Genomic DNA, 26,613 nt, shown 5'->3' with positions numbered 1-26,613 from the left:
AGACTAAATGCACCTTTTTGTACATTGTTTCATTTCAGTTTGTCTCAACCTGACATTAGCCTCACATTTCCCTGAATAAATACACAAGCCTGCACTTTACCTCTTTAGGGGCATTTTGTATTTGTTAGACAGAAATTATGATGCATCAGTATGTGATTGTCTTGCAATAAATTAACTATCACTGTATAGTGATATTATGGTTATAGCGGATGAGTCTAGCATCGTATCGAGTTGCCCTGTGAATCCCAGCCCTACACTGTAAATAAGTGTGTATATATATAACTGTGTATGTTTATTTTTCTTCATCCATCAAGGATCGTAAATAGAGACTCGTCTTTTGTCCGTTCCATTGAGTGAATCGTTTCACACCGCATCACATCCCTCCGCGCGCGCGCCTATCTGGGATCTGTTTAGAAACCCTGCCGCGCGCGCGTGCGTGTGTGCGTTCAAAATCTGACCAACATTTCTAAAAATAGCTCGCGGCTGACGTCACTCAGCCAAACGCGTATCAGTCGCTCGGCGGCGGTGATGAAGAGGAGGGGCTTTTTTTCCTCTTCTTCTTTTTGGGTAAGGGAGGGGTGCGCGCATTCCTGTCAGCCAATCACACTCCTTGCCTCCACTGAGGTTCCCACGGTTCGGCCGCTTTGAGCCAATGGAGAACAGGGACCAGGAGAAGGTGGGCGCGCACGTCGTCAGGAGGAAAATAGTCGGTGACTCTCCCCTCGCTCTGTTTTGATAGGGCGGGTGGACCCTGCCGGGTTTTTTTTCGCAAACGGACAATCAGAGCGCTCTCTGCCACAGAAGCAGCGAATCAGAGGCCTCGCTTCCCGCTGTCGATCAACCCCCTCCCAGCGTGGATGTGAGAGTGGGCGGGCCGTGCGCTGGGCTGTAGTTCCGTCATCCCGCCTGTCTGCGAGGCTCCAGGGGCCGAGGTGGATCCGGACCGACTCCCGCCGCCGCCGCCGGACCCCGCCGAGGCTTCCTCTGCGACCAGGCTGACGAGAACCGGCAGCGGCTCGGTTGAGAACATCGCGCCCCCGCCCATCGGTGGGTTTTTTTTTGGGTGGGGGGTGGGGGCTGGGGGAGAGGTGGGGAGCCGGGGGGGGGGGGGGGGGCCTCGCTCGGCGGGGTCTGCAAGGAGCTTGCGGGTGGGCACCGCAGCGACATCTCCCCGTGGGGACACCGGGGAGGGAGCCCGCCGAGCCCGCAGCGCCCTCCCGTCTCCGCCGTGGCACCGCGTCGGGGCAGCTGTCAGGCGACCACCGACCGGGAGCCCGGAGCCAGCGGCTCGGTGCAGCTGTCAGGCGACCACCGCGGCTCGGTGCAGCGGGATCTGAGACAGCGCAACTCGGACCTTTGATCGAGAGAAGACCGACTTGAGGAGGCGGCGGGGCGGCCGGAAAGCCACGGATCGCCCGGTGTCCAGTGGTCACCATGGGCAACGCGCCCACTGCGGCCAGGAAGGGCAGCGAGATGGAGAGCGGTGGGTACCTCCTCCTCCAGACCACACGTCGCTGCCGGGCAGCACCTGCTCTGCTCCGGCCCCATGACTCGAGCAGAGACGGTGTGATCCGACAGGCTGTGGTAGCTTCACACAACAACACACACACCGTCCGTCACAGGCCTATTCCTGCTCTGCACTCCATCAAGATCCTGCTTGTGCCAGCTCCCAAGAACATACATCATCACATATATTTAAATCCACACTCACACATGAATGAATGAAGGAATAGTGTGAGTGTGGTTCGGCTGTGGATCTATTTGAGCTGATTCATGTGGATGCTGAGGCAGGATGGAGCAGGATGTAGTGGTGTGTCCTCTGCTCAGATTCACTGTGTGAGCTGTGGACACAGAAACGCTATTGTAAATTACCCTGATTTGGTGGAGTCATGTATGTCTGCAGGTCTGAGCTGGTCTCAGTCATATATGGTCTCAGTGTGTCTGCTGTGGTCCAGTGGCAGGGTCACTGTTATGGTATGAGAGCATGTCAATGTAAAGGAGACACCTGCGTTCGTTTCCTTATTGGAGTGGGGCTTATTACCATATATATATATAGATACATATATCTCTCACTGTAAAGCCATCCTGGGTTGTAGCTGGCTGGCCCAAATACCCATTCACACACTTACACTTAAATATCTTCTCAACCAGATATTATGTTCTACAGCTAAGTGAAGGGAGACAGGGGTGGCAGAAAGACCGAGATGTGGTTTAAGTGTGTAATCCAGTGTCATAGTGTTTTTTTTTCAGGGACACTAAGCCTTGACCTGTTTGGAGACAATTATAGGAACTAAGAGCACATATACAACCAAGGCCCAACTGTCCCCTTATGAAACCTCATTTACACTCACTAGATCCAGATTTTTATTTGGATCTGTACAACATTTCACAGAGTGAGGGTCAGGTGAGGGCTATTCAGCTATTCAGCTTCAGCATGTAACTTCACCCATAGAGGTCACTATATTTTACACATTGCCGCTTCAAATGAGCACAAGAAAGCTTAATGTAAAGCAATATATACAGAACAGGACAGTTCTGGTGGCTGAAGGTGAATAATCTGCGTGTTTGGCACCTTGTTGCATCTCATCCTTGGCCCTTACACACCTGGTATTAATATCCAGGCTGAGAGATCCGATAAGAAGTGGCCAGCGCTAAGTACGTGTGTTCACACCTGGCAATAAAATGCATCCTGAATGGGTCTCCTGTGACTTGTGATCAGATCTCACTTCCTCGCTCTACATGCAATTTAACATGTATGACATTTTTGTTAGTTAAGACCTAACGATGCTGTTTTGAGCCAGTCTGAGTTTACAGATAAAACAAAGAAGTACGTTTGATTCGTAGTGAAACTGTAGCGACTCAGAGGACGTCAGCTGAGTAAGAGGTCTTTCTTATGTGGCCCAGGATGGATTTGTGTTCACACTGCTAAAGGAATGTGGACGCATGTGGCCCAGTCCACCTCAGAATGTGATGTGATCCGATCTGAGTTCACGCACACCTTTACTTAGAGCTGTCCGCTTGTGATCGGATCACAAAAACCACATGTTAAAACCAGGTGTCTTGCTCTAATGTTTTGCACTTTCTCTCTGTGTTGTATTTATTAAATCTGGAAATGATCAAAAAAGGGAAAATCATGTATTTAAAACATGTATTCTTAAAACGTAAGTAATGTGTAGACATCATTTGCTGGGCTGTATTAGTACAAATGATTTCAGAAGACACACTGTTATATATTGTGTATTTTCCGTATCACTCTTTACACACATCACCAAAGCTTCTGGTTTTGTCCTCAACAGTCAAGGAGTTCCTTGCTAAAGCCAAAGAGGACTTCCTCAAGAAGTGGGAGAGTCCTGCACAGGTTAGTGTGATGAAGTGACATTTCATCAACGTTACATATATTGGACTCTATTAAAATGAGCTTTTTTGATATGTATTGAAATAAAAAGCTGTAGTCTTTCAGTTCTCCTCTGTGTCACCAAAGTTATATAGTTTATATGTGGGATGCTCTCTTTACTATCTCTTGCAATATAAAAATGACACTCGTCACTAGTGGAATTTCACTTGCATTTATATTTATTTAACAACGGAGTGTTTTTTTCCATTCAGCAGAGGAATGTCGCACCTCTCTTTGGAAAATGTTTAAATAATTTGAATGATGACATAATGCAAGCGGTTTGTAAAATATGTGGAAAGATGGTTTCTATTTTTTTATTTTGCCTGTGATTATTTTATCCATCTTCTCATATCAACAATACAGTTAATGTAAATACATTTAGAAATTGATCCTTGCTGATAATCAGCCGTGTAATCCAGTTATTAAAAAATAGATGGATGTTTTTTGTGCTTCCACAAATAAACAGACAAAAGCTTTTAGACTATTAAAAGCACAGATGATGTGTATCAGTATCCTTCACATTATACAGTATATCCAACATTCTCCTTCTCTCTATCTTTCTTGTACAAAACTATTAAACTGTACTTGAATCTAATTGACTAATTTAAGCATTTTTCAGATAAATAAATATGTTTTTTCTTTGAACTTTGAGTAGATCTCAGTGATGAGCATTTTACAGTAAGATTTGCACACACCAAAATATGCACAACAAAGACAAACACCCAAAGAAAAGAGAAATGATAGGAATAAGTAAAGTCTATTTATATTGTTCATTTAAAACAACCACATTTGACCAAAGTGCTGAACAGGCTTAAAATATGAAAATATAAGAATATGAAAAATATGTATAAAAACAGAGAATTAATAGAAAGTACAAGAAGCAATAAAATGTTAAAGCTCCTATATATTTGAGAATTTAAATAACTTCCCACACCACATACCCGACCATCCTATTTTCACAAAAACCAACTAACCCTTTTTGTTTTGTGCGTTCAGAACACTGCTGGCCTGGAGCAGTTTGAGAGGTTGAAAACCCTGGGCACGGGCTCGTTTGGCCGCGTTATGCTGGTGAAACACAAAGAAACGGAACAGCATTATGCCATGAAGATCCTAAACAAGCAGAAGGTCAGTCTGGGTTGGGGGGATTGGGAGGGTCGTGCTGGAGTGCTTATAAAAGTGTCCACCACTGAAGGGCACTCTCAGTTGCTGTTTGCACAGGCCGCTCATAGAGAACATGATCATGTCATTGATGTGGAAATTCTTACAAAGCCTGAGAGATGTATGGAAATCGAGAGAAGGCCTGGAGCTCATAGTGCAAGTGGTACAAAAAGACGCAGGGACACAACGAATCCAGGTGCATGTCTTAGTTTTTCTCCTATGAACCTCTTTGAACCTGCTTTTGAAAATATACTGATCATATGCCAAGCAGAGTCATTTTACGAGCTAATTTGAAATAAAACTGTACCTGATCCCTTTAATATTTATAGATTAAATAAATATTACTAATTGAATAATCCAGTGAATGTATTAACTAAAAGATTTTTGATGACGATTGTGCAGAGAAGTGATGTAAATCTAAAATTGCCATAAAGCTGCTGCATAAAGCTACATGTCATCGTGAGCATGATAGTTGTTTATGTGTACTTATATGTTCTTGGGTCTTCATCTTCTTTTGGAATCCTTTTTAGAAAACGGTATTGCCAAATCAGTTCTTTACATTTATGGTCATAAAGCAGCTCTGCACCTCCTGTAGTGGGACAGTTCTCTCTTAAAGGCATGGGGGATGTCTGCAGGATGAGAGCAGCTGATGTCAGTGCCCAATTTTGAGACCACCTGCTCAGACTGTGTAGTTTATCTCTTATCTCTCCTGTTCCAGCGCCTCCTACAGTTTGTGCCCCTCTGTAGCCTAATTACAGTGACAATAGTTGTTTGTCAGATTTCGAAGAGTGGAAAAATAAGTTCGTAACTCTTCACTTATTTCCTGAGTTTCTGCATGTGTTTGCAATGTTTTTGTCCAAGGTGAAACGTTTGAAGCAGTAGTGCCAGGTAAAAACTATACATAATTTGAATGTTAATGATGTGCCGCCCATGCAACACACTGAAAGTCTTTTATTGAGGCTGCTGTGATCTTAAGGAGGCAAACTAAGCCTTTAGCTCTTAGCTGCTATTGGAATATAACAGAGAAAAGGGATAGTTCACAGAAAAATGAAAATTCACTAATTATCTACTCGCCACCGTGACGATGGAGGTGTGAGGGAAGTGTTTGAGTTCACAAAACACTTTTGGAGTTTCAGGGGTAAATTCAATACAATTAAAGTAACGGGACTCCTTCAAATGTAAAAAAACAACGGAAACTTCCTCCATACTTCTCCTGTGGTGTCATCCAAGTGTCCATAAGCCCTGACATTTAATTTCCATTGAAACAGTGGCATTTACACCATGTGTTAACCCTTAATGTCCGCAACCGGTAGTAGCGATGCTAGCGGAAGTATCCCACGTACCCTTGTGCGAATATGAACACGGCTCCAGAGGAGGATATCAGAGGACATCTAGGCTTCTAAACATCATGACTTTCTCTCTTTTTTTGCAAGATACATATGGTCACTCTCTCTCTCCCTCTTTCTTTCTCCCTCTCTCTGCCTCTCAGGTGGTGAAGCTCAAACAGATAGAGCACACTCTGAATGAGAAGAGGATTCTTCAGGCTGTCAGCTTTCCTTTTCTGGTGCGGTTAGACCACTCATTCAAGGTATGCTAAACTTTAATTGCAAATAATTAATATAGTAAGTGGCACACCAAGTTATCTCTAAAGGAGTGAGCAGTGTATCATGAGTGTGCAGAAACAGAGAACCAGTGCCACGTTCAACTGCTGACTCATGATTCAGCCCATGAACTGTCCCTCATGATATTATGTCATCGTCTGTGTTGTTGTGAGTTGCCCCAAGTAAGAGATACAAAATTTGACATGGGCTGGACAATAAAACAATATGAATAATTATTGCATCATTTTCATCAATAGAAATATATTGAACATTCATTATATATCGATATAATGCCTAGACGTTGTATAAACACAATGAGGACATTTGAGACTTGAAATGTTTTGCTGCTTTTTATTCTTTTCTCATAAAGAAGAGTTTAAAACCTCAACCTTTAACCCAGGAGCAAATATCAACTTGAAACAAATGATAATGTAATATTTATCATGATAATTAAACGAAAATAAACAGGAAAAAGAATAACAATGCTAGGATTTGTGTCATTCATGTATTCATACACTTCAGTATATAGTCAGCGTAATACATGTACTCTGAGGATAAGGGTGGGAGAATCTTGGTTGGTTTTAGAACCTGATAGCACAGAAACCGGATAGGTTTTATCTTTCTTTTATTCTGAAAATTCCCACAGAAGGGAGTCGAGCAGTGAGGATGATTTTGTCCTCTCACTTCTTGAAAAATCCAATACTGTCAGGAACATGGAGAATTTCATCGCTCCAGTTGATCCTGAACAGCTCAAACAACAGATGTGAAAAACGTAGCAAATCGAACCTGTTCCGAAAGGACAAACGTTCCAGTTTTGTAGTGTAAACATGATTGACACAACGTGAGGTACTTATTTTTAAAAGTGCGACAATTTTCAACAAAATACAGACATGGTGTGCAAAGACCTTAACTCCCATCATCATTGACAATTAAACCTATTAAGAGTAATAAGTGTTAAACAAATACAGAGTGAACTGAGCTTGGCTGCAGCCCACAGGCGCAGTTACCTAAAGTAAACCAACATTTGTCGTCTTCGGCTTCTTACTCTTCCTTCTTTGACAGTGCCCGCTTGTGCTTGTACAGACTTACTCTGCTGATGGCCATGCTCCAATGAAGTCCTTATTTGGGTTAAGCTGTTTAGATGCACCGTGGACACCTCAAATAAACCTATTAACAGAATATTCCCGTCCATGTGTGGCGTCCAGCACACAGATAGAACAGTGAACAACACACGTTACATGAACTCAGCGCGACAAGTGCATTAAGAATTAAATCCTCCTTGATGATGCAAAGCTGGGGCTATTTATCTCCACTTAAAGAAAATATGATTTTTGGAAATTGAACATGCCCTTGGATGGTACATGGCCTTAATTCAAGCTTCTATATGGTAATAACTGTAGTAAAGCAGTCGATTAATTTCCACTAACCCAAATGACCAGTTTCTGTGTCGTCCGCTTGCTCATCCCTTGTGTGTGTGTGTCTGATTAAATGCATGTGTGTACGGGAGTGAGTGTCACTAACAGGTCCTCTGTCTTCCCCCAGGACAACACTAACCTCTACATGGTGATGGAATATGTGCCGGGTGGAGAGATGTTCTCCCATCTACGGAAAATTGGCAGATTTAGGTTAGTGCCTGTATGCTGCATTGAGTTTTACTGCACCAAAGCATTTTAAAGGCACATACAGAAGGAAACATGGTGACCTGTGCACTCTCACATCAACTGTGTTCTCCTCTACTCTACTCTCTTGTATATTCTACTTTTTTTCTATTCAGATGTGTTCTCTCAATTCAGGGTTGGAGTTGGACTTTGTTTTATTTATCACTGTTGCTGTACTACACACTCTGCTAAACCGCCCTCTGTCTATCTTCCTGTGTGTCTACACGTGCAGTGAGCCTCATGCTCGGTTCTACGCTGCTCAGATCGTCCTGACCTTTGAATATCTGCACGCTTTGGACCTGATCTACAGAGACCTGAAACCTGAGAACCTGCTCATAGACCAACAGGGCTACATCCAGGTAAAAATATATAAATCCCTGTAGGTAGCAACATGCATACATGTATTAAGGAACTCACAAGGCCTGAATGAACAACTTGATTTCAGTAAGAGTTCACAAGTTGATGCTAAACAGTGGCAGCCACTTTTCTGACATACCTGTGGTTTTTGAGATTTCAGGCTTGCCCCATACCCCCCAGATATGTCAGTCTACAGCCGTAAACCCCCCTACCTGAATTCTCCACTATTCACTTATCTGCTCATGGTTTCATTCATCCAAACCTTGAGAGAACTTTGACACAGCATTGGACAGATGAATAGAGCTTTTAACTGCAGTGCTGCTGCAGTTGAATTTCATGTTTAGTAGTCCTGCAACTAGTGTTGATTTTGCCAATAGTTTCTCAATTCACAGATTAATGATTCATTGATTAATTGTTTGGTCTATGACCTTTAAGAAAAGTGTGGCCATTAAAACTTCCCACAGCCCAAGGCAACGTCGTCACATGGGATAGTATGCGAAGGAAAAAGCGTCAAAAACAGTATTAAAAGTATTGACAATTGGCAAGTTTGAGAACTTGATTAAGTGATAACAGATGATGAAAAATGCAGCAGACTACTTTTCTGTCTACCAACTTATCACAGATTGATTTACTTAAACTAGCATAAGCCACATAAAATTCTAAATTCAAGATGTCACATTGGTTATGCAGGTATAACCAGTAGTAAATCAGTGGTTAAACCTGTATAACCAGTGTGACAACATTTGACTTAGAAGCTAACTAATAAATTGGGTCTTCCACTAACCAGAAGGTCGGTATTCCAGGCTCTTCCAGTCTGCATTCGGAAGTGTCCTTGGGCAAGATACTGAACCCCAAATTGCCCTTGACGGCTGTGCAGTGTATGAATGGTGTTATAGAAAAGGCGCAGCGAATAGAAGCAGTGAATGAATGCGTGTGTCAATGAATGAATGGTTGAATGCGACTTGTACTGTAAAGCACTTTGAGTGGGCTAAAACACTGGGAAATTGCAATATGTATACAGTCCATAATAAAGACAGAACAATAACCACAACAAGATAAAACATACAGTGATAGACTAAATGTCATACCTACAAAATATAATATACATTAATAAAATATTGGTTAAAAATAAGACCATAGCTATTCAAATACAGAATATTAAAACAACATAGAGGTTTTTGCCATCATTCTCTATTAAGTCTTAATATAAGTGTCTAAAAATCTACAGCCACATCTGCATGCGTCTATGGCTGTGTTGTGAATTAACAATCACCTGTGTTTGCTGAGTGGCTTGTGGCGTGGTGGTGCTGTCCTGTAGCACAGGTTCTGTTTCCATCTAGTGGTCGACAGTGTAATGACAACTAGTGGAAAGATGCATTCTCCTGCTGTCTCTGTCTGTCTGTCTGTCTGTCTGTCTGTCTGTCTGTCTGTCTGTCTGTCTGTCTGTCTGTCTGTCTGTCTGTCTGTCTGTCTGTCTGTCTGTCTGTCTGTCTGTCTGTCTGTCTGTCTGTCTGTCTGTCTGTCCGTCCGTCCGTCCGTCCGTCCGTCCGTCCGTCCGTCCGTCCGTCCGTCCGTCCGTCCGTCCGTCCGTCCGTCCGTCCTTCCTTCCTTCACATGGTTAAACTCTGCCAGGCGTTCTGAGAGTATCATTTCTCATATGTTCTTTCTCTACCTCTTTCCCTCCTCCTTGTGGATGCTTTCCTCGCCCAGGTGACAGATTTTGGCTTTGCCAAACGTGTAAAGGGCCGGACCTGGACATTGTGTGGCACCCCAGAATATCTGGCCCCAGAGATTATTCTCAGCAAGGTGAGACACCACTGATCCCCTTTAAACTTGGTGTGGGAGTCAATCTTTTTTCCTTTCACATTTACTCATTAAGCACTTGCACAAAATGTGACAATTAATTTGAACAATTTTAAAAGCAAACTGAATAGCTGAATGAATACTTGGATTACTGGGTTGTGCAAATTATTAAAAAAATTCAACTAGTAACTTTACTTGATTGTATGATGTGGCATAACATAGCAAAGCAACTGAACCTTTCGAGGGGATGCAGGTTGGGCTGGATAAATAAAATGCGGTCAAATAGTAGCTAGATGTGAATCAGGATCAATAAAACTAAAATATATCTCAAAATAACATATAATAATATCATGGTTTATGAAAATATTGAAAACGTGTCTCTAACTGTCTTCTCTCCACCAGGGGTATAACAAGGCAGTGGACTGGTGGGCGCTGGGCGTGCTCGTTTATGAGATGGCAGCAGGATACCCCCCCTTCTTTGCTGACCAGCCCATTCAGATCTATGAAAAGATCGTATCAGGGAAGGTGAGTTTGACCACAGTAATGTTGGCCATGCTGCCTTGCCTTCTCTCCTCTTATACTATGCTGATTGCTCTGACGCTATTCTGTCCTGTAACACAAACAAGTATTTTAACAAACTAACACATTTAAGTCAGTATCAGTTGTATTTTGTTTATATCAGTCTAACTTTACTAGTTTGGCTTCAGTTATATTTTTCTTGTGATCATAATCACTTAATCACTGATGTAGGCTCTGTATAGAAACATTTGTGTGGCAAGGTTAGATACAAGGCAACAGTTTTTAAAGGTTTTACAAAAACAATCCTACTAATGCAAAGTTCACACTACAGCACTTTCAAAGTTGTTGGATCACTGTGCAGTTCACACTACAGGAATTCTTAAAGTCGTTTTGAGTTCATACTACGCAATTGACTGGCGACAGGGTTCTCACTATGTTCGATCACAAAACCAAACCCTAACCCACACGGGAACAGACACAGTGAGTCAGACTGATCTTTTTGTCACATCACATTTGTATAGAAATAGCCAATCATGATTATTCCCAACTTTGCTGTACAATATTATCTAACTCATGAAAATTAACTCAATATTTGATAACTCCACACTTTTATTTTTACTTTGTGTGGCTCATTGATAAATCTATCTATTTCATGTAGTACTTTGCATAAAAGCTATATGCCTAAATCCAGGGGCACCTCACCACAACACATACTTTCACCCCGTACCTGCACTCTGATTTTCTGTAGTTGTCGCAGGTTCGTCCAGATATTCAGCCTGCCAGAAATCTAGTGTGCGAGCCCCTCAGATCATGTCTTGAAGAGTTCACAAACAGTGATATAGGCGTCACAAGCTTTTATTTAAGGAGACACATTCTCATTATTCTACAGCATGTTAGGGTTTGTGGATGTAGCTGGGAGAGCACCTCCACCGGAGGATCGATCAGCGCACGTGAGAGCTGCTAGCTGAATGGTCCTCAGGTTTAAAAGGCAGCAGTTGGCCTCTTTATGTTGTCTTAAGTGTATGTTTGCACCGGGTCTTTAAATAAAGAATGCTAAAACCTGAATGGTTCGTCTCTGGCTGCTGTGGTGAGAGCCCCACATTGAGCACCGGTGTGGCAGTAGACCATGCCACGGGGCAAACATACACTTTAAGACAGTTTGTAAGATTTAGGTGAAAGGGATCTATATTGGCAGGGACTGAATATAAAATAATCCTAGTGATGTTTTCACTGGTTTGTTTCATCTAAATTATAAGACTAGTTTTTTTTTTCGGAGTGGGTCCTCTCTACTGAGGCCACCAGGTTTTTTTACAGTCGTCCAAACTGGACAAACTAAACACCTTTTGATTTTTATGACAACTGAAGGATCCACAGGTTCTTTTTCATGTTTGGAAGGGGAGGGTGAGGTGAGGGGTATTTAGCTGCAATATGCAGCTTAACCACTAGATATCACTAAATCCTACGCACTGAACAGTTAAGTGATTTTTTTTTCTTTTTACTGCACTTTCTTTAAATCATCGTGGTTTGTTAGGATTTATAAAACACAGGAAAATCTGTGTATAAAGCAGCTTTTAGAATATTCTTGTGTTTTATCAATTAGGAATATTTTTTTACTAGTATATTTGAAAATTCACATGATCATCTCACATCTCTAATCTGACACTGTGTCCCTCCTCTCGCTTTCTGTCTTAGGTTCGTTTCCCATCTCACTTCAGTTCAGACCTGAAGGACCTCCTGAGGAATCTACTACAGGTGAAACTTAGATATATAACCTGCTTTCAGACATGCGCTGAACTCCAGAGATCCTCAGGAGTTTCTCCACAGGGGCTGTTTGTTTGAACACAAATATCTGTTGTTGGAGTTTCTGCAGAGTTTCTCCATCTGGTCCCTGGTTATAAAGTCTGCAGAAACTCTGGAGGAGCCGATGTGAGAACACAGCAGGAGTTCTGAGTAGTTCATGTGTGAAAGAAAACCTCTAGAGAAAGTCCGGACCCAACTCTCTGGAGTTCCTCCAGAGGACATGTCTGAATATATATATATTTACCTCCACCAAGGCCTAACAGTGCCCTTAAATTTAATCAAGCATCTAACCAAACTCTCTATCAGTCCCCTTAATATGCCCAATCCTTTTTTATATCAAGATCTATTAATTATTTCCTGGGAATTTAAACTTAAAAAGGTGATCAGAAAATTCCTGGATCTTCCCAGTACATTTTGTCTGCATCCACGTCAAAATGTACTTGGTTCAAATTGTCTTTTGTCCCATTCTTTCAGCAAGTTTCATGGAAATCTTGGCAGTAGTTTTAGTATAATCTGCTAGAACCCCCCCAAAACAAATGGACAGTGACAAAAACATAACTTTGGTGAAGGTAGCAAAGACCTCAGCCAATTTGATGATGAATTTTCAGAATTAAATCTAATGTAAAAGTGAGGAAAACGTTCTGGTGTTATCCTTCAGGTTGATCTCACAAAACGTTACGGGAACCTCAAGAACGGGGTCAACGACATCAAGGGACACAAGTGGTTTGCGACCACCGACTGGATCGCCATCTTCCAGAAAAAGGTACCATTATACTTTGCATGTTTTCAGTGTGGATGTGACTTCGCCTCTGTTATCTTTGCTTTTTAAGTCAGCTGTTTTTGACCTTGTTCAGGTGGAAGCTCCCTTCGTCCCCAAGTTCAAAGGACCGGGCGACACCAGCAACTTCGACGACTACGAGGAGGAGGAGATCCGGGTCTCCTTCAATGAGAAATGTTCTAAGGAGTTTGCTGAGTTCTAGAGTTAAAAGAGCGACAGAGGAAGAGAGAAAGGAAGTAGGGAGAGTCACAGGTTGGCTGGTCAAGTGGGAGACCTGGGGAGAGAGCCCTGTCTCCTGTCCAATCACAAGCACCAGCTACAAAAAAGAGGGGAAAATGGAATAGAGAAGGGAAAAAGAACCAGGAGACTGATAACCAGCAGTGTTGCCTTTTCTGTTGCTGTTTTTGTTGTGCTTTATTTATTATTCTGTCTTATTTATGAATCCCTTTATAATGAATGTGTGCTTCAGATTCATGGGTGTCGGGACCCTCACTTAATTAGAGTTGCCTCCACACAAGGTTTCCCCCCCCTCTTTTATCATTTCCTTCATCTTTTGTTCACTTCTGCACCAGAACATCAAGACATCGGTCTGTTCGAACCTCCAGTCTCTAAGTCATGACATAAAGCTAATCAAGTCTTGTACAAGCCGACGTCTCATTCTGCACAAAAGTTTATTAAATTTAAAACCTACTTCTCACCCGCGCTTTGCATTCATAGCGGGACGATCATGTTAATAAGTCAATTTAAAGGCGTGTCACACACGTATGCACTTTCAGCTTAAATGACTATATGTTTGGAAGTTTAGGTTACATTTTCCTGTATGATGTAAACATGGACCCTCTCAAATCATAGACAACATACTTCTACTGTATGTCTGTGGTATGATGAGCCAATAAAGAAGCAATCAGCAGTGGGTCATGTGCTCAAAGTCATTTTAGATGACACTTAAGGGGGAAAAAGTGAATTGAATTTTCAGTGTAACCCCATATTTACTTCTTGTCATTGTTAGCATAGCCCGGCTTTGTGCACATGTACAGCACTAAACTTTTAAATGTTATTAGATTCTAGTGGCTCTAATGATGTCATGTCACCTCACAAACGAGGGAATAATGAGAAGGGAACATCATGGAAATATCTCAGTTTTATCTGTGTTTCTGAGGAACACTGTTACATAATGGTATCTCAGGTTTGAACATATCACTCAATAGACATCCTATTAAGGCAAGTCGTCAGGATCAGAAGGTTAAGAAGGCGTGCTTCCGTGTTTGTTCTCCCCCTTCCAGAAGAATTGCTTTTGCTAACGTTAATGACTCTGTCTGGTCTTGAAAGCACTTGCTGTCTCTGCTCAGAGCTACTAGTCAAGTTGATTGTGCATGTGGAATCAACAATTTGACCCTTTGTCATTTCTAAATGAACGAGACCATGTGAGGCAGACTACCTCAAACTGCTTCTGGTCAACACAACTCTTTGACCAGTCATTGGTGGCGCTGTGGAAAGTGTGCTTTGGCTCTATGGTCTTCTATAGAAACTTGTGTTTATTTTCATCTCCCCCAGCACCCAACCCTCCTCCTTTCGGACCACACTTAATGTGACAGTCTTAACCCCTTTTACACTCGTCAATAAGACCACTTACACCTGCTAACATCTGGCTTTTGTCTGCAATGAGAACGGAAACAATCTGCAGTTACTCCCAGGTCAAACAACTCTGCGGTCGACACTCCGGCTCCAATCAGCGGTGTTGGAAATGTGACACACAGGTGAACGCAAGATAGCGATGCGAGAGAGTGCTTCGGTGTGTTTGTGAATTCAAATATATGTGAGAAAATAGAAAGGCAATCTCCTCTACTGGCAATGGGAAAACAGTTAATTGTGTTTTTTGTTGGTTTACTCACGTTTCAAAAAACCTGTGTATACCCTCTAATTTTGTTGTAAAGATGTATTATATGTTAAACGACTCTGTGTTGAAAACTTGTAGGTTTTGCTTTATTTTCTTTTTTCATGTGGTGATGAAGTAAAGAGGACTTGGTAATCTTTTGAACTAGGCTAGGAGAAGGCAGAGCAACTGAAGCATAACCGAGCAAGTGTGCTGAGAATTAACTAAAAATGTTCCTAGTGCACAGTGTGGAACCGTCTATTTAAAGTACACGACACATAGCACTTCAGGTGTCCAGCGTCTCCTTAACTCCTGAACTGTAACAGCAGGGGACTTAAGCAGAGCCCCAAAAAGTTGTAATTGTTGGATTCTTTCATTCAGAATTTCTAAAACAACACCAAGTGACACTAGTGTGTGTTTCATCTTTGAGAAAGCTGTATTTGAATGTGCGACCATCAACAACACAATTGATAATAATTGCTCATTTGGTTCATACAGGCCTTGTTTTCCTCACTTTTTATTCACTTTTGTCATTTCTGTCCAAAATGGTTGAGATATGGGGGGAATTATAACAAGCATTTTCTCAAAATTACACATTTGTAATGTGTAGTTATATGTATCTATCATTTGTCATTTGAATGATTTTCAATTTGCAGCTTGAGCTGAACGATCCATTTCAGATTAGATTTAGGTTTATGTAGCTCAGTTTCCATGGCTGAATTAACCTGATATTTGGGGATGGGCCCAACTCAAAACACAAATTCTCCCATTATCTGTACATTTTGTATAGTTGTGAAATTTTTGAATATTCTATGGCCCCAGGTTCACTGATTTATTTGAAGTGAAACTTATTGGGAATATGTACCATGTAAAGGCAGTATCAGATGAATTAATAACGGTCCTAAAAGGCAACTCCATTGACGTCTTACTTCACTTCCATAAAATATTACGTTTGCAGACTGTAGGCTGACACTTAATTTTGATGTATACGGTTGGCAATGCCGCCTCATAGCTAGGCAGTTCCTGGTTTGAATCCCGGGTTTGGCCAGGGTCTTTCTGTGTGGATTTTGAGACATAGTAATGGAACGAAGCCTGCAAATCAAATGAATGAAGCAGGATCCACCTTAAGACCCCTTATAATGCCAGCTGATCCTCAAGTTTGGCATATTCCCACAACAGTTCATCGAATTCAACACCATGAGAGCAGTGAACCTAGGGCAACTGAACAAGTCAGCAACTTATGACCAATGGGGTCCATTACACTCCCGGCGCTGTCCACCACTGTTTCACCACTTTTCGTATTCCACCGAGTACAGAGGTGAAGCTACTGCAAAAAGTATCAACCTGAAGTCAAAACCATGGTCTGATTTACAAACTGCTCTTGGATTATTATTACTATTATTATTGTTGTTATTATTATTATTGTCATGACATTGTAAACCACTTGTCGAGACTTTACATTTGCTGTATTTCCTCCATGTCCAGTTCAATGTTGACTCTTTCATCATCATGGAAAAAACGTTTGAAGTTATAAAACAATATTATTCTCTGTGTCCTCTCTGTTTTTTGCAGTGATACTGACTTCCTCCCTCTCGATGCAGGCACAATGCTGGTTCATACTGTCGCACTTTTTAGGGAAAGGAGACCCCCCTCCCAATGTAAACCATGTTATTCCCCCCCACCCCTGCCACACACATACATGCACACACGCAGACACGCACACACACAGACACACACTGCAAAGGGGAGCGTTTAAAGTCACGGGATCAGTGGCGTAAAAAAAACATGAAGTGTACTATTTTGCAACATGAGTATCATTCCAATAAAGTTTTACTGGTGAAATTCTACTGAACTTGTGTGTGTTTCCTGGGTGTTTTGGTTTATTTTGTAGCATCAGCAGTCACACAGTCGCAGGAAAGTGAACATTATTTGATGACACCACTTTAATCCAATGTTCTGGATGCTCCAGTGTTTGTGGCCCAGAGGTCAGAAGCGCCCGATGCGCAGTGGAAACAGTCATCCACCCATCTGTTGGCTCTGGTTCGCCATAAGGCTTAAAAAACCACCACACTCGCTGTCTGATTTGTGTGTTTTTCTACAGATTACAAACTGCTGGCTGATCAGATCGAGGCTGCGAACAAAGAACACGTCTCCGATGCGCTCAACGCGAACCTATTCCACCTTAAATGCCATTTGCGTCTGCGTCGTAGAACCATAGGCGCCATCTTCGGTCTACCTTAAGCGCACAATGTGGCCAACCAGCGCAGGCGGACCAGCCAGGCTTCCGTCCTCGTTCTCCTGCCGGGGATCGCACTCCGGCTCCAGCGTCACTTCAGAGACAACAGGGGGGGAAGCAGAAGGAGACGCACCCGGGCCAAACCCGGGCCAAACCCCCATCAGGAGAAGATGTCCGAGCCCAACAAGTACCGAGAGTGGATCCTGGAAACAATCGACTCCCTTCGCTCCAGGAAAGCGCGTCCGGACCTGGAGAGGATCTGTCGAATGGTCCGGAGACGACACGGGTCAGACCCGGACCGAACCAGGACAGAGCTGGACAAACTGATCCAAGAGCAGACGGTGCTCAAAGTTAGCTACAAGGGCTCCATCTCGTACCGGAACGCGGCCAAGGTGCAGAGGAAGAGCCGAAAGAAGAGTGAGTTCATCCCGGCGGCGGCAGCGAGGGAGCGGAGCAGACACGAGCATCCGAACAACAGCTTCACCGACCAGGAGGAGGGAGAGGAGCCGGAGCCCAGCCCGGAGCCCAGCCCGGAGCCCAGCCCGGAGCCCCACACCCAGACCTCCGGCACCCGGACCCCCGGCACGGAGCTCGATCCTGATGCCTCCAGCCGGAGCAGCGGAACCGGGAGCCTCGACTGTGGCGCTGCAACACCGGGCTGCAAAGAGGAGCCAGCAAGTGCACCGAGAGACGAGGGGTTCGAACCTCAGGCAGCGGCGGGAGGCTGCACGGAGCCCGGGGCCGGCAGCGGCCGCGGGGCGACGCCGAGCAGGAGCGATGCTGTCCGCGGAGGAATGGAGCCGGGTCCGTCCGGAGCGGAGAGCCGGAACCAAACTTCCAGCCTCCCGCAACAACAACAGCAGAGGCAGCCCGCGCCCCTCCAGCCCGAACTTGGAGTCGGAGGAGGGGGGGGCACCGGAGCGGCGGGGACCCGGGCCAGCTCCTCCGACCTGGGCGACCGGCTGGTGGCGTCCGTCCGCCGCCTGTCCGAGAGGAGCCGCCGGGGGGGGGGCTCCTCCGCCGCCGCCGCCTCCTCCTCCACCGCCGCGGCCAGAGGCCACACGCAGCCGCTCGGACTCAAGGAGATCCTGGGCTACCTGAGCAGCCAGGAGCAGCTGTCCGAGGAGAAGCTGACCCGAGGCAGAGTCAAGCTGGTCCTGGAGCGAGAGGTGGCGAGAGGCCGGCTGCGCAGGACCCGCTGCGGGAACATCACTCTGCCCCCGGGGGGGAGGGTGGAGGTGGAGGTGGAGGAGCCGGCGTCCAAGAGGAACGCGTCCGCGGACAGACTTGGGAAGAGCGCCCTGCAGGAGGAGAACACACCGAGGAGCAAGGTGAGCGATGCTGACTTCACATGTCCAACATGTCCAACACGTCCCACATGCACAGAACTGAAGTGCGTGGGTTTGAAAACAATGATCCTGCAGCAGGACGCGCTCAGCGGCTCCCAATACTTGTTTTTTTCGGGTTAAACCTCGAAGCAAAAGTGTTCGATCATGCCTTTGTGTGTGTGTGCATGTCTGCGGCCGTGTGTGTGGTGTGTGTGTGTGTGTGTGTGTGTGTGTGTGTGTGTGTGTGTGTGTGTGTGTGTGTGTGTGTGTGTGTGTGTGTGTGTGTGTGGCTTCCTGCGGCTTCCTGCACAAAAGGTGCGGGTTATTACATCTGCGTGCAGTCAGCTCCGGAGCGACATCCCCGGGATACGCGTGCACGCCATTAAAAGAGCGTCTCTGCGTGAGCGCGTGCACGGCCCGCCTCTGGTTCCGCATCTGTGACTCCGGGTCCGTGGTTCCTCTGCAGAACTTCAGCCGAGCCCAGCGGGATCGCCTGGGCCCGCAGCGCACTACAGGAGGAGGCGTCTGTCTTAAACTTGAGACGCGCCGCTGCCGCTGTCTTGCCGCTCTCTAGCCGCGCCTCATGCTCCTCCTGTTTGTGTGATTTTGGAGTTGGGATTCTGACCTTGTAGTCAATGTTGTTGTTGTTATACTCTGTGTTAAACTTGACACGCCCCCCTGACCCTCTCCCGCCGCGCAGAGCGACCGACCGCGCAGTTCACGCAGATCTCAGTTTGCGTGGCTTTCGAGGCGCAGTTCCAGCCCTGTAGTGATTGTCGTTACAGTTGTTGTTGTTTTCTCCTCTCGCTAACGCCGCGTCTCCCCGTGCCCGCGCCCCATCAAATCCTTTGTATGGTTGCTGACAGCGCCCCCCCCCCCCCCCCCCTCTGTGGGCTTACAGCGGTGTTTCTGTTTCTGTCCGAGTTGGAGGCGATCCACACCTTCCGCCCCGAGACGGAAGCGCAGACCTCTAATCTGTGCCAGAGCCAATCCCGAGCAACAACTTGGATACAACTCAGGCGCTGCGCACTCACCCTCAAGCCCCCCAACCCCCTTTCTTTTTGTCAAGTTTTTTATTTATTCATGTATATAAAAACATACAATCAAACTCAAAAAACAACATTTATAACAGCATCAACAGACAGTATACCCATCATACAACCATATATACAAAGGCCTCCTGCAAATCGATATTTTCTTTTTTTTTCTTGAAACAACCAGAATGTACATCCAGCACCATGTCTACAAATTTTTCCATATGCCCTATCTACAAAAAAATACGGTCCCAGGCCCTCCTAAAATCTTCCTCTTCATTGTTCATTCTAGCCAACATGCGTTCATAAGATGCAACCTCTGACATCATTTCCATCCATTTTTTAACGTCTGGGGCAACTGTACTTTTCCATACTCTAAGAATCGTTCGAGCCGCTGTGTCCCGACTTTTAAAACTACCCGATCATATTTAGATATATTTGGAATTTCTGTTTGATCCCCTAACAAACACAGTCTTGGTGATACAGGTACCCAACCCCCTTTCTGATGGAAGTTTATATGTGCTGTTGCAGCCGCCGCCCTCGTCTCCTGTACAGGAGCACGAGCCAATGGAAACAAGCAGCGAAGAAGTGGAACGGGGAGAGAACGAGGAAGAGGAGGAGGAGGAGGAAGAGGATGCTGATGATCCCCGGAGTTCTGATGAGGAGGGAGGACCAACGCCTGTAGCCATGACAACCGAACCAGGGCTCACGGAGAAGCCCGCAGAAGATGCTGAGATCCAGGCAGCGTCAAAGGAGGGGAGCCCCCATCAGCGGCAGCAGCCCAGTGGCAAAGGTGTGTGCGTGTGCGTGTGCGTGAATACGTGTGCTGAGTGCAAAGTAAAGTAAGTTATAAGTTAATTAAACACAGTCGAATGCCATTAAACTCTATTGTTTATACATTGTGAATACAAATTATACCATCCTGACTCATGCTAATGCTCTAACTAAAAGTCTTCATGGCTGTTCAGATTTTCTGTCCCTTTTAGAATTTAACATATTTAAGTTCTAATTTACACATTAAGGATGTAGTTCCTTCCCCTCCTCTCCTGTGCGTCCTCTCAGGGATGGATTCCCTGGTGTTGCAGTGTAGCAGTGCACCCTTGGAGGAGAGAGCTGACCTCCCTGATCAGCCACATATGGCAGCAAAAGTAAGTGAAGGTGTGCATCTGTGCATCTGTCCTGACGGTTTTTATTCACTATGCATTAATCAAATGAATAATTGAAATTACTACCCTCACACATGGAATGCTGAGTAATGATATGATGTGTTTATATGACTTTAATAATGCAAAATCTATTTCTTTGAACACATAATTACTAAGTTACAACACATCATTGTCATTGTGTTTAATAAGCATAAAAATAAGTAAAGGTCATACCTCCATCAAGGCCCAGCAGTCCCATAATGAAACCACATTTGAATTCACTAGATCTGGATTTTGTATTACTTTCTGAGAAATCAATGACATTTTAAAAAAATGCGCATATCTCACAATGTAGAAAAAAGTGTGAAAAGATTCCGCCCATACAGCCTCTTCCCACCAAGAAAAACATTACCTCCTTGGAGGTAAATATTCAGCAACCTGGTAGCTTTATGCCCAATAACATAAAGACTGTCTGATGATGTCGAAGTACATGCTCAAAAAAACACATCTTATTTTCGTTGTGTTATCAAAAATCTTCTATTAAATGGACATTAGTTCCCTGTCAGACAAGAGTCTGTGCACCAAGTTTCACAGTAATATGTTGGGTAGTTTTTGCGTGAACCTGCTGACAAACCAACCCACAAACAAACGGACTGACGATTTGTGTGGTCCTCACACTGATGCCTTTTACATCTCTAGTACAGGCAGCCTGAATCACAGCTGATGGAGATACACTGAAGAAGAATGAGCAGTGAACAGCTCAACAGACATAGACAGTGTGGTTTGTCCAAAATTCAGAATGTATCTAGAGAAGGAAAAAGAGATGTCCTTAATGAGGGATAACATATTTTTGTACAGTGTACAATATTTAACCATGAGGGGGAAAAAATGAATGTGAAATTGTGTAGATTAGCATATAATTAACATGTCAGCATCTTACTGTTTTTTAACATTTGTGTTGAAAACAAGCTACAGCTAATTTTAAAGTATTTCTAAGTGACCTAACAGAAGTGAAGCTGTGTGTGTAACAACTCACTTCATCCTCATACATGCTCTGTGAATTTAGAATTTTGAGCAGTTTTTTGGTATAGTACATGCACAACTGGGTTTTTACTGAAGACACTCTGGTGTGCATAACAAAATGAATGATGGATGAATTCATTTTAGCTGTGAGCAGGTACGGGCTGAGTTTGAGTGACGTCTCTTTTTATGAGTGGAAGAGTTACACCCGCACTAGACATTTATCATTTTACTAATTCAGGTAGCCTGATTCCCACAATCAACTCCATCATAGCTCCACCCAAGTTCAACCTGAGCAGACACCTGCTTGTAAATTCCCACTTTTGTGTCTGTGTGTTATAATAGCACATGGTAGTGTGTGTACCCATACTTATATCTTTGTGAGGACCATATTGAGTATATCCCGTATGTGTATGTGACGACATTGGTCGTTGTCAAGTTTTTAAAGGGCTGTTTGAGGTTGAAAGACTTGCTATTAGGGTTAGAATTAGGTTAAGGTCTGGTTAAGGTTAGGATAAGGGGCTAATAAAATTTTTATGTCAATTCTTGTCCTTACCAAAATGAAGGACTGTGTGTGTGTGTGTGCTCTTACAGCTGTCTTTATGAGGACCAGTTTGAGTCTACAACCGATTGGAGTGTGGACATTTTGGCCGGTCCTCACTTTGTTGCCCCCCTTTAATGGACTGTTTGGGGGTTAAGACTTGGTTTTTGGGCTAGGGTCAGAATTATGTTTAGGTTAGGATTAGGCATTTATTTTGGATGGTTAGGGATAGGGAAAGGGGCTAGGGAATGTGTGTATGTGTGTGTGTAAGTTCCATCAGTTTCCATCAAGCAGTCACCATGCAGACTCAGAGAAGTGTAACATAAAACACAGACACTACAACTCCTGTACCAACATTTGCCAACTTTCTGGGTTGCTGTTTTCCGAGGTGGCGTTCATGTAAATTTATCCAGCAGTGAACACTTTTTTCAATTTAGTCCAACACCACATGAATGCACAGGGCTGTCAGTGGTCCAGTTGAATTGTGGGTTATATGGACCAGGTTTTGGCAAGGGAAGGATATAAAAGAAATTAAAAAAAAATACAATAACTGCTGCATTTATTTTCATCTGTTATTTTTAACTAGGGTAATATGAGCACAATGCTAAGGTAAATGCTAAAAAAAACTAAACAAGGAGCTGTTCTATGTCCAAAGTCGATTTCTGTCTCCTTTCTACTGCACTACTTTAACAGCTACTGATCATGAGGGGTGTTATTAGTCAATATAGTTGTAGACAATCCTTTTTTTCCAGGTGCTGCAGTGTTTTATCTTTTCAGAGACACATGCAGAAAAAACTCACTGAATAACAGACAGGCTGTTTTGGACAGACTTTAACTCTCCACTGGGCACGACTCCTCATCTTTGTCAAACTCTTGCTCCCCTTCTTACCTCACACCATCATCATTTACACTTCCACAGCAGATGGTTGAAATGTCTTAGTGCAGTTTTGTCACAAAGCCAAATTCCCTCATCCTTCACTTTAGATGACTTTAGATGTCCTGCTGATATTTTCAAAATGATTTTACCACTTTCACCAGTAGTTTTCAGCTCTGTCGTATTCCAGAGAATAGATATCGTCTTTGTGCCATCGTCTCATGTTTTATCTTCATCTTTGTTTGACCGCCCTCTCTTCTCTCCAGACACAGACCCAGCCGCAGCATGACGGGACCAACCACACCTCCTCAGGCTTCAACAGTGAGTTTGGTTTTACTTATCGTAGCATAATGTGTGTGTCTTTGTGAGCGTTTGTGTTCGGTGGTTTGCAGCGATAACAGGGACTCCCATTGAGCTTCATTTTTTATCCCCGTAGACATGGAGTGTATGACAGAGGTCGGTGTGTCGTCCTGCCTGCTCACACCCACTGCCTCCCCGAGAGACTCCGGCCTGTCTGAGGAGCTAGGGATAAATGGAGGCGTTGGCAGTGGAGGGTGAGTACAGCAGACTTACACGAGACGGTCATAGGGCTGAGGAGCATCGTATCCGACCTTGCTGGTTTTTTTGGGTCTGTTACTAATTCCATTTCTCTCTTTTATATTAATTGTAAACAAATCCAACATTTTTAGCCCTTTGAGTCTGAAAACCTCTGCAATGCTGTGAAAGAGATGGGCTGTACTGGATAAGGAATCAGAAATCCAAATGTTTTCACTGTGTTTTGGTCAATGGATCATGGTTAATCAACTCTCAAGAAAAGGTCAATACAAGGTGGAAATCATTATGCCTCCGTGTTGGCAACAGCCAAAGGTCGAGGTAAATGTGATGTTACAAAAGATCTCAGGAACATTTTGAGGGAATGTTTGGTAATAACATTAAGTTGGACTCAAAGATGAAATAATTCGATTTTGATGGTTGAATGTCAATGGTAAAAGTCACGGCGACCACATGTTCTGAATGTGATATATCTGGAACACCCAATGGGAATTTCATAACATCTGGCACAAACCTACCCTTTGACTTAAAGCTCAATGTCACAAAACCCTTTTTGACTTGTGAGCACATTATCCTAAGGATTCAGTGTGTAGCATTCAGGGACATCTAGTGGTGAAGTTGCATGTTGCAGCTGAATACCCCTCACCTCAACCTCCACTTCCAAACATGAAAGAGAACCTGTGGTAGCCTTCAGTTGGCGTAAAAAACATGGCGGCCTGTCGGCCTCCGTGGAGAGGACCCCCTCCCGGTCTACAATAAAACTATTTAAATATACAAGGACTATTCTCGAGTAAAGAAAACAACAATTCGTACATTTAAGATAGAACACACTGGTGAAAACATCACTATAATTACTTTATATTCAAATTTATATTCAAATTCACCTGAAACACTGAATCCTTAAGAAGCACCCTGAGAGAATTCTTTCAATTTTGGCACAAGTGTTCACACTCACGGACGAACTGATTAGATATCAGGGCTCAAAGGCCAAACATCCCAGTGACCTCATCTGAGTGTTGAGATTTTTTTAAAAGTAAAATAAAACTGTCCTTGTCGGCGGAGACATACTGCATATGGAGAAACTAGTTTTTCACATGAAACAGTTCGTTTGAGTTCTTTATCATATCACACCTGCAGTAACATTGAATCAACCCTTGCAACAACAGCCCACTCACTGCAGTCCTGCTAGGTTTACTCTTCACTAGACACGTCTAAAGCTATGATATCCTTGGATTCAAATAAGCATAACAGATACATGGTATATTCCTTAAAGAGGCTCAATTTGAACTGTACTACAGACATGTTCACTTCTTCACAGTCAGATTGACAGTTTCTAACTTCAGTCAATGTCCTGCTGTATTGTGGTGTATTTTTTAGAAACTATGAGTCCTAGACTATTCAACTAAATAAATGGGTACTTGTTTGTGACTCATTCTCATTGTGTCATTTAAGCTTCAGTGTTCAGAGGAAATATCTACTGTGCATGTACTGTGTGGCCCTGTGAGGTTAATCTCCATCTCTTTATCTAATAAATCATCAATGGGCATTTCATGTTTTTGGTCACAGGTTCACTTTTCCTGATTATATTATCACCCTATCACCATCTGCGCCATTCAACATTCATCTGAATCTAATGTCTCTATTACTCCTGTTTACACTATCAATGAGTCGTCAAGGTTCAGTTTAATCAAATATAACAACACAGAAATCCCAATGCTCCCATTCTAATCATCCTACACTAATTAACAAACTACAGAACATGAATACACATGAAATAAAACAATGAATAAAAACGATATTGAACTAGAATGACAATCAGCAGAGTACATACCTCCTTCAAGGCCCAACAGTTCCCTAATGAAACCACATTTAAATTCACTACATCCAGATTTTTATTTTGATCTGAACCAAATTGCACACAATCATACATATCAGTCCCCTCAACGTACCAGATTTTTTACTCAAGATCCATGAATTATTCTCAGAGAAATCAATGACAATGTTTAGGAATATCCTATCTCACAATGTTGAAGAAAGTAAAACAAAATCCTGCCCCAAAATGTAATGGGTTCTTCCCTAACACTGTACATACTGCTTTCACCCACCAAGTGTCCTGGTAATCTGTCCAGTACTTTTGATCCAATCCTAGTATTTTAGGCTGAGGTAACTACAAGCGTGGTATCAACACACTTGTCAGCTCTGACAAAGCTTGCTTTCTCCTGCACGTTTGTAATGGTCCGATGGGCCGTCTGTCCTCTTACTCATATCTGTAGGTTCATGAAGTGTGAGGGGACCAGTGGGAACCCGGTGGACTGGACAGTTTCTGATGTGGTCAGCTATTTCACGGCAGCAGGTTTCCCTGAGCAGGCCGCTGCCTTCATGACCCAGGTGAGTCTGTGATCCTCTTTAGCAACCACCAGAGGGCACCACAGACAAGTTGAATATCTACGATTTGAACCTTAACACCTGTCTCCGCATCTGCATTGCTCTGCTCTCTTCTTCAGGAAATCGATGGCAAGTCTCTGCTCCTCATGCAGCGCAATGATGTCTTGACTGGCCTGTCAATCAGGCTCGGCCCTGCCCTCAAGATCTATGAGCGGCATGTGAAGGTTCTGCAGAAAACACACTTTGAGGACGACGACTGCTAACGACGTTCATATGAAATACACACAGTTGTGTCTGTGTCTACATATTATCTCAAGTTATATAAAAATGCATGCACGATATACAGTATAGACTTTGCTTTTCATCTCAACAAACACAAACACCTCTGTTTGTCTTTCCCGTCGTCCCCTACGACTGCTCAAGACCATCAACAAGGATTTTCTACTAAACTGAGCGCAAACATCGGCAGGAGAAAGCAGACTTTGAAGATGCAGGAGGTTCAAGACAGACATGCAATTTCTTTTTTTATCTACAACGATCAAGCACTTTGCATTTTC

General features: G+C 43.6%; 2 protein-coding genes across 3 annotated transcripts; both read left to right on the top strand.

The window, feature by feature from the left end:
- Positions 1–196: 196 nt before the first annotated feature.
- Positions 197–13,270, top strand: prkacab (protein kinase, cAMP-dependent, catalytic, alpha, genome duplicate b). Of its 2 annotated transcripts, none has more exons than XM_061089598.1 (11): positions 197–230; positions 3,297–3,358; positions 4,391–4,519; positions 6,042–6,140; positions 7,696–7,778; positions 8,044–8,170; positions 9,879–9,974; positions 10,374–10,496; positions 12,183–12,242; positions 12,949–13,053; positions 13,145–13,270. In XM_061089598.1, the coding sequence occupies exons 1-11, from the start codon at positions 197–199 to the stop codon at positions 13,268–13,270; spliced, it is 1,044 nt and encodes a 347-aa protein (XP_060945581.1). The 2 variants fall into 2 exon arrangements, with proteins under 2 accessions (XP_060945581.1, XP_060945573.1); XM_061089590.1 differs by lacking the exon at positions 197–230 and adding an exon at positions 1,435–1,483.
- Positions 13,271–17,347: 4,077 nt separating this feature from the next.
- On the top strand, positions 17,348–26,319 carry samd1b (sterile alpha motif domain containing 1b). Its single transcript, XM_061085190.1, has 7 exons — positions 17,348–18,508; positions 20,071–20,332; positions 20,602–20,687; positions 23,386–23,440; positions 23,556–23,673; positions 25,945–26,059; positions 26,176–26,319. The coding sequence occupies exons 1-7, from the start codon at positions 17,348–17,350 to the stop codon at positions 26,317–26,319; spliced, it is 1,941 nt and encodes a 646-aa protein (XP_060941173.1).
- The last annotated feature ends 294 nt before the right edge of the window (positions 26,320–26,613 follow it).

The sequence above is a fragment of the Limanda limanda genome, chromosome 2 (assembly GCF_963576545.1).
Source record: "Limanda limanda chromosome 2, fLimLim1.1, whole genome shotgun sequence".
In the NCBI taxonomy this organism is placed as follows: Eukaryota; Metazoa; Chordata; class Actinopteri; order Pleuronectiformes; family Pleuronectidae; genus Limanda; species Limanda limanda.
The sequence above is the reverse complement of the archived record's forward strand: the minus strand, read 5'-3'. Positions and strand labels throughout refer to the sequence as shown.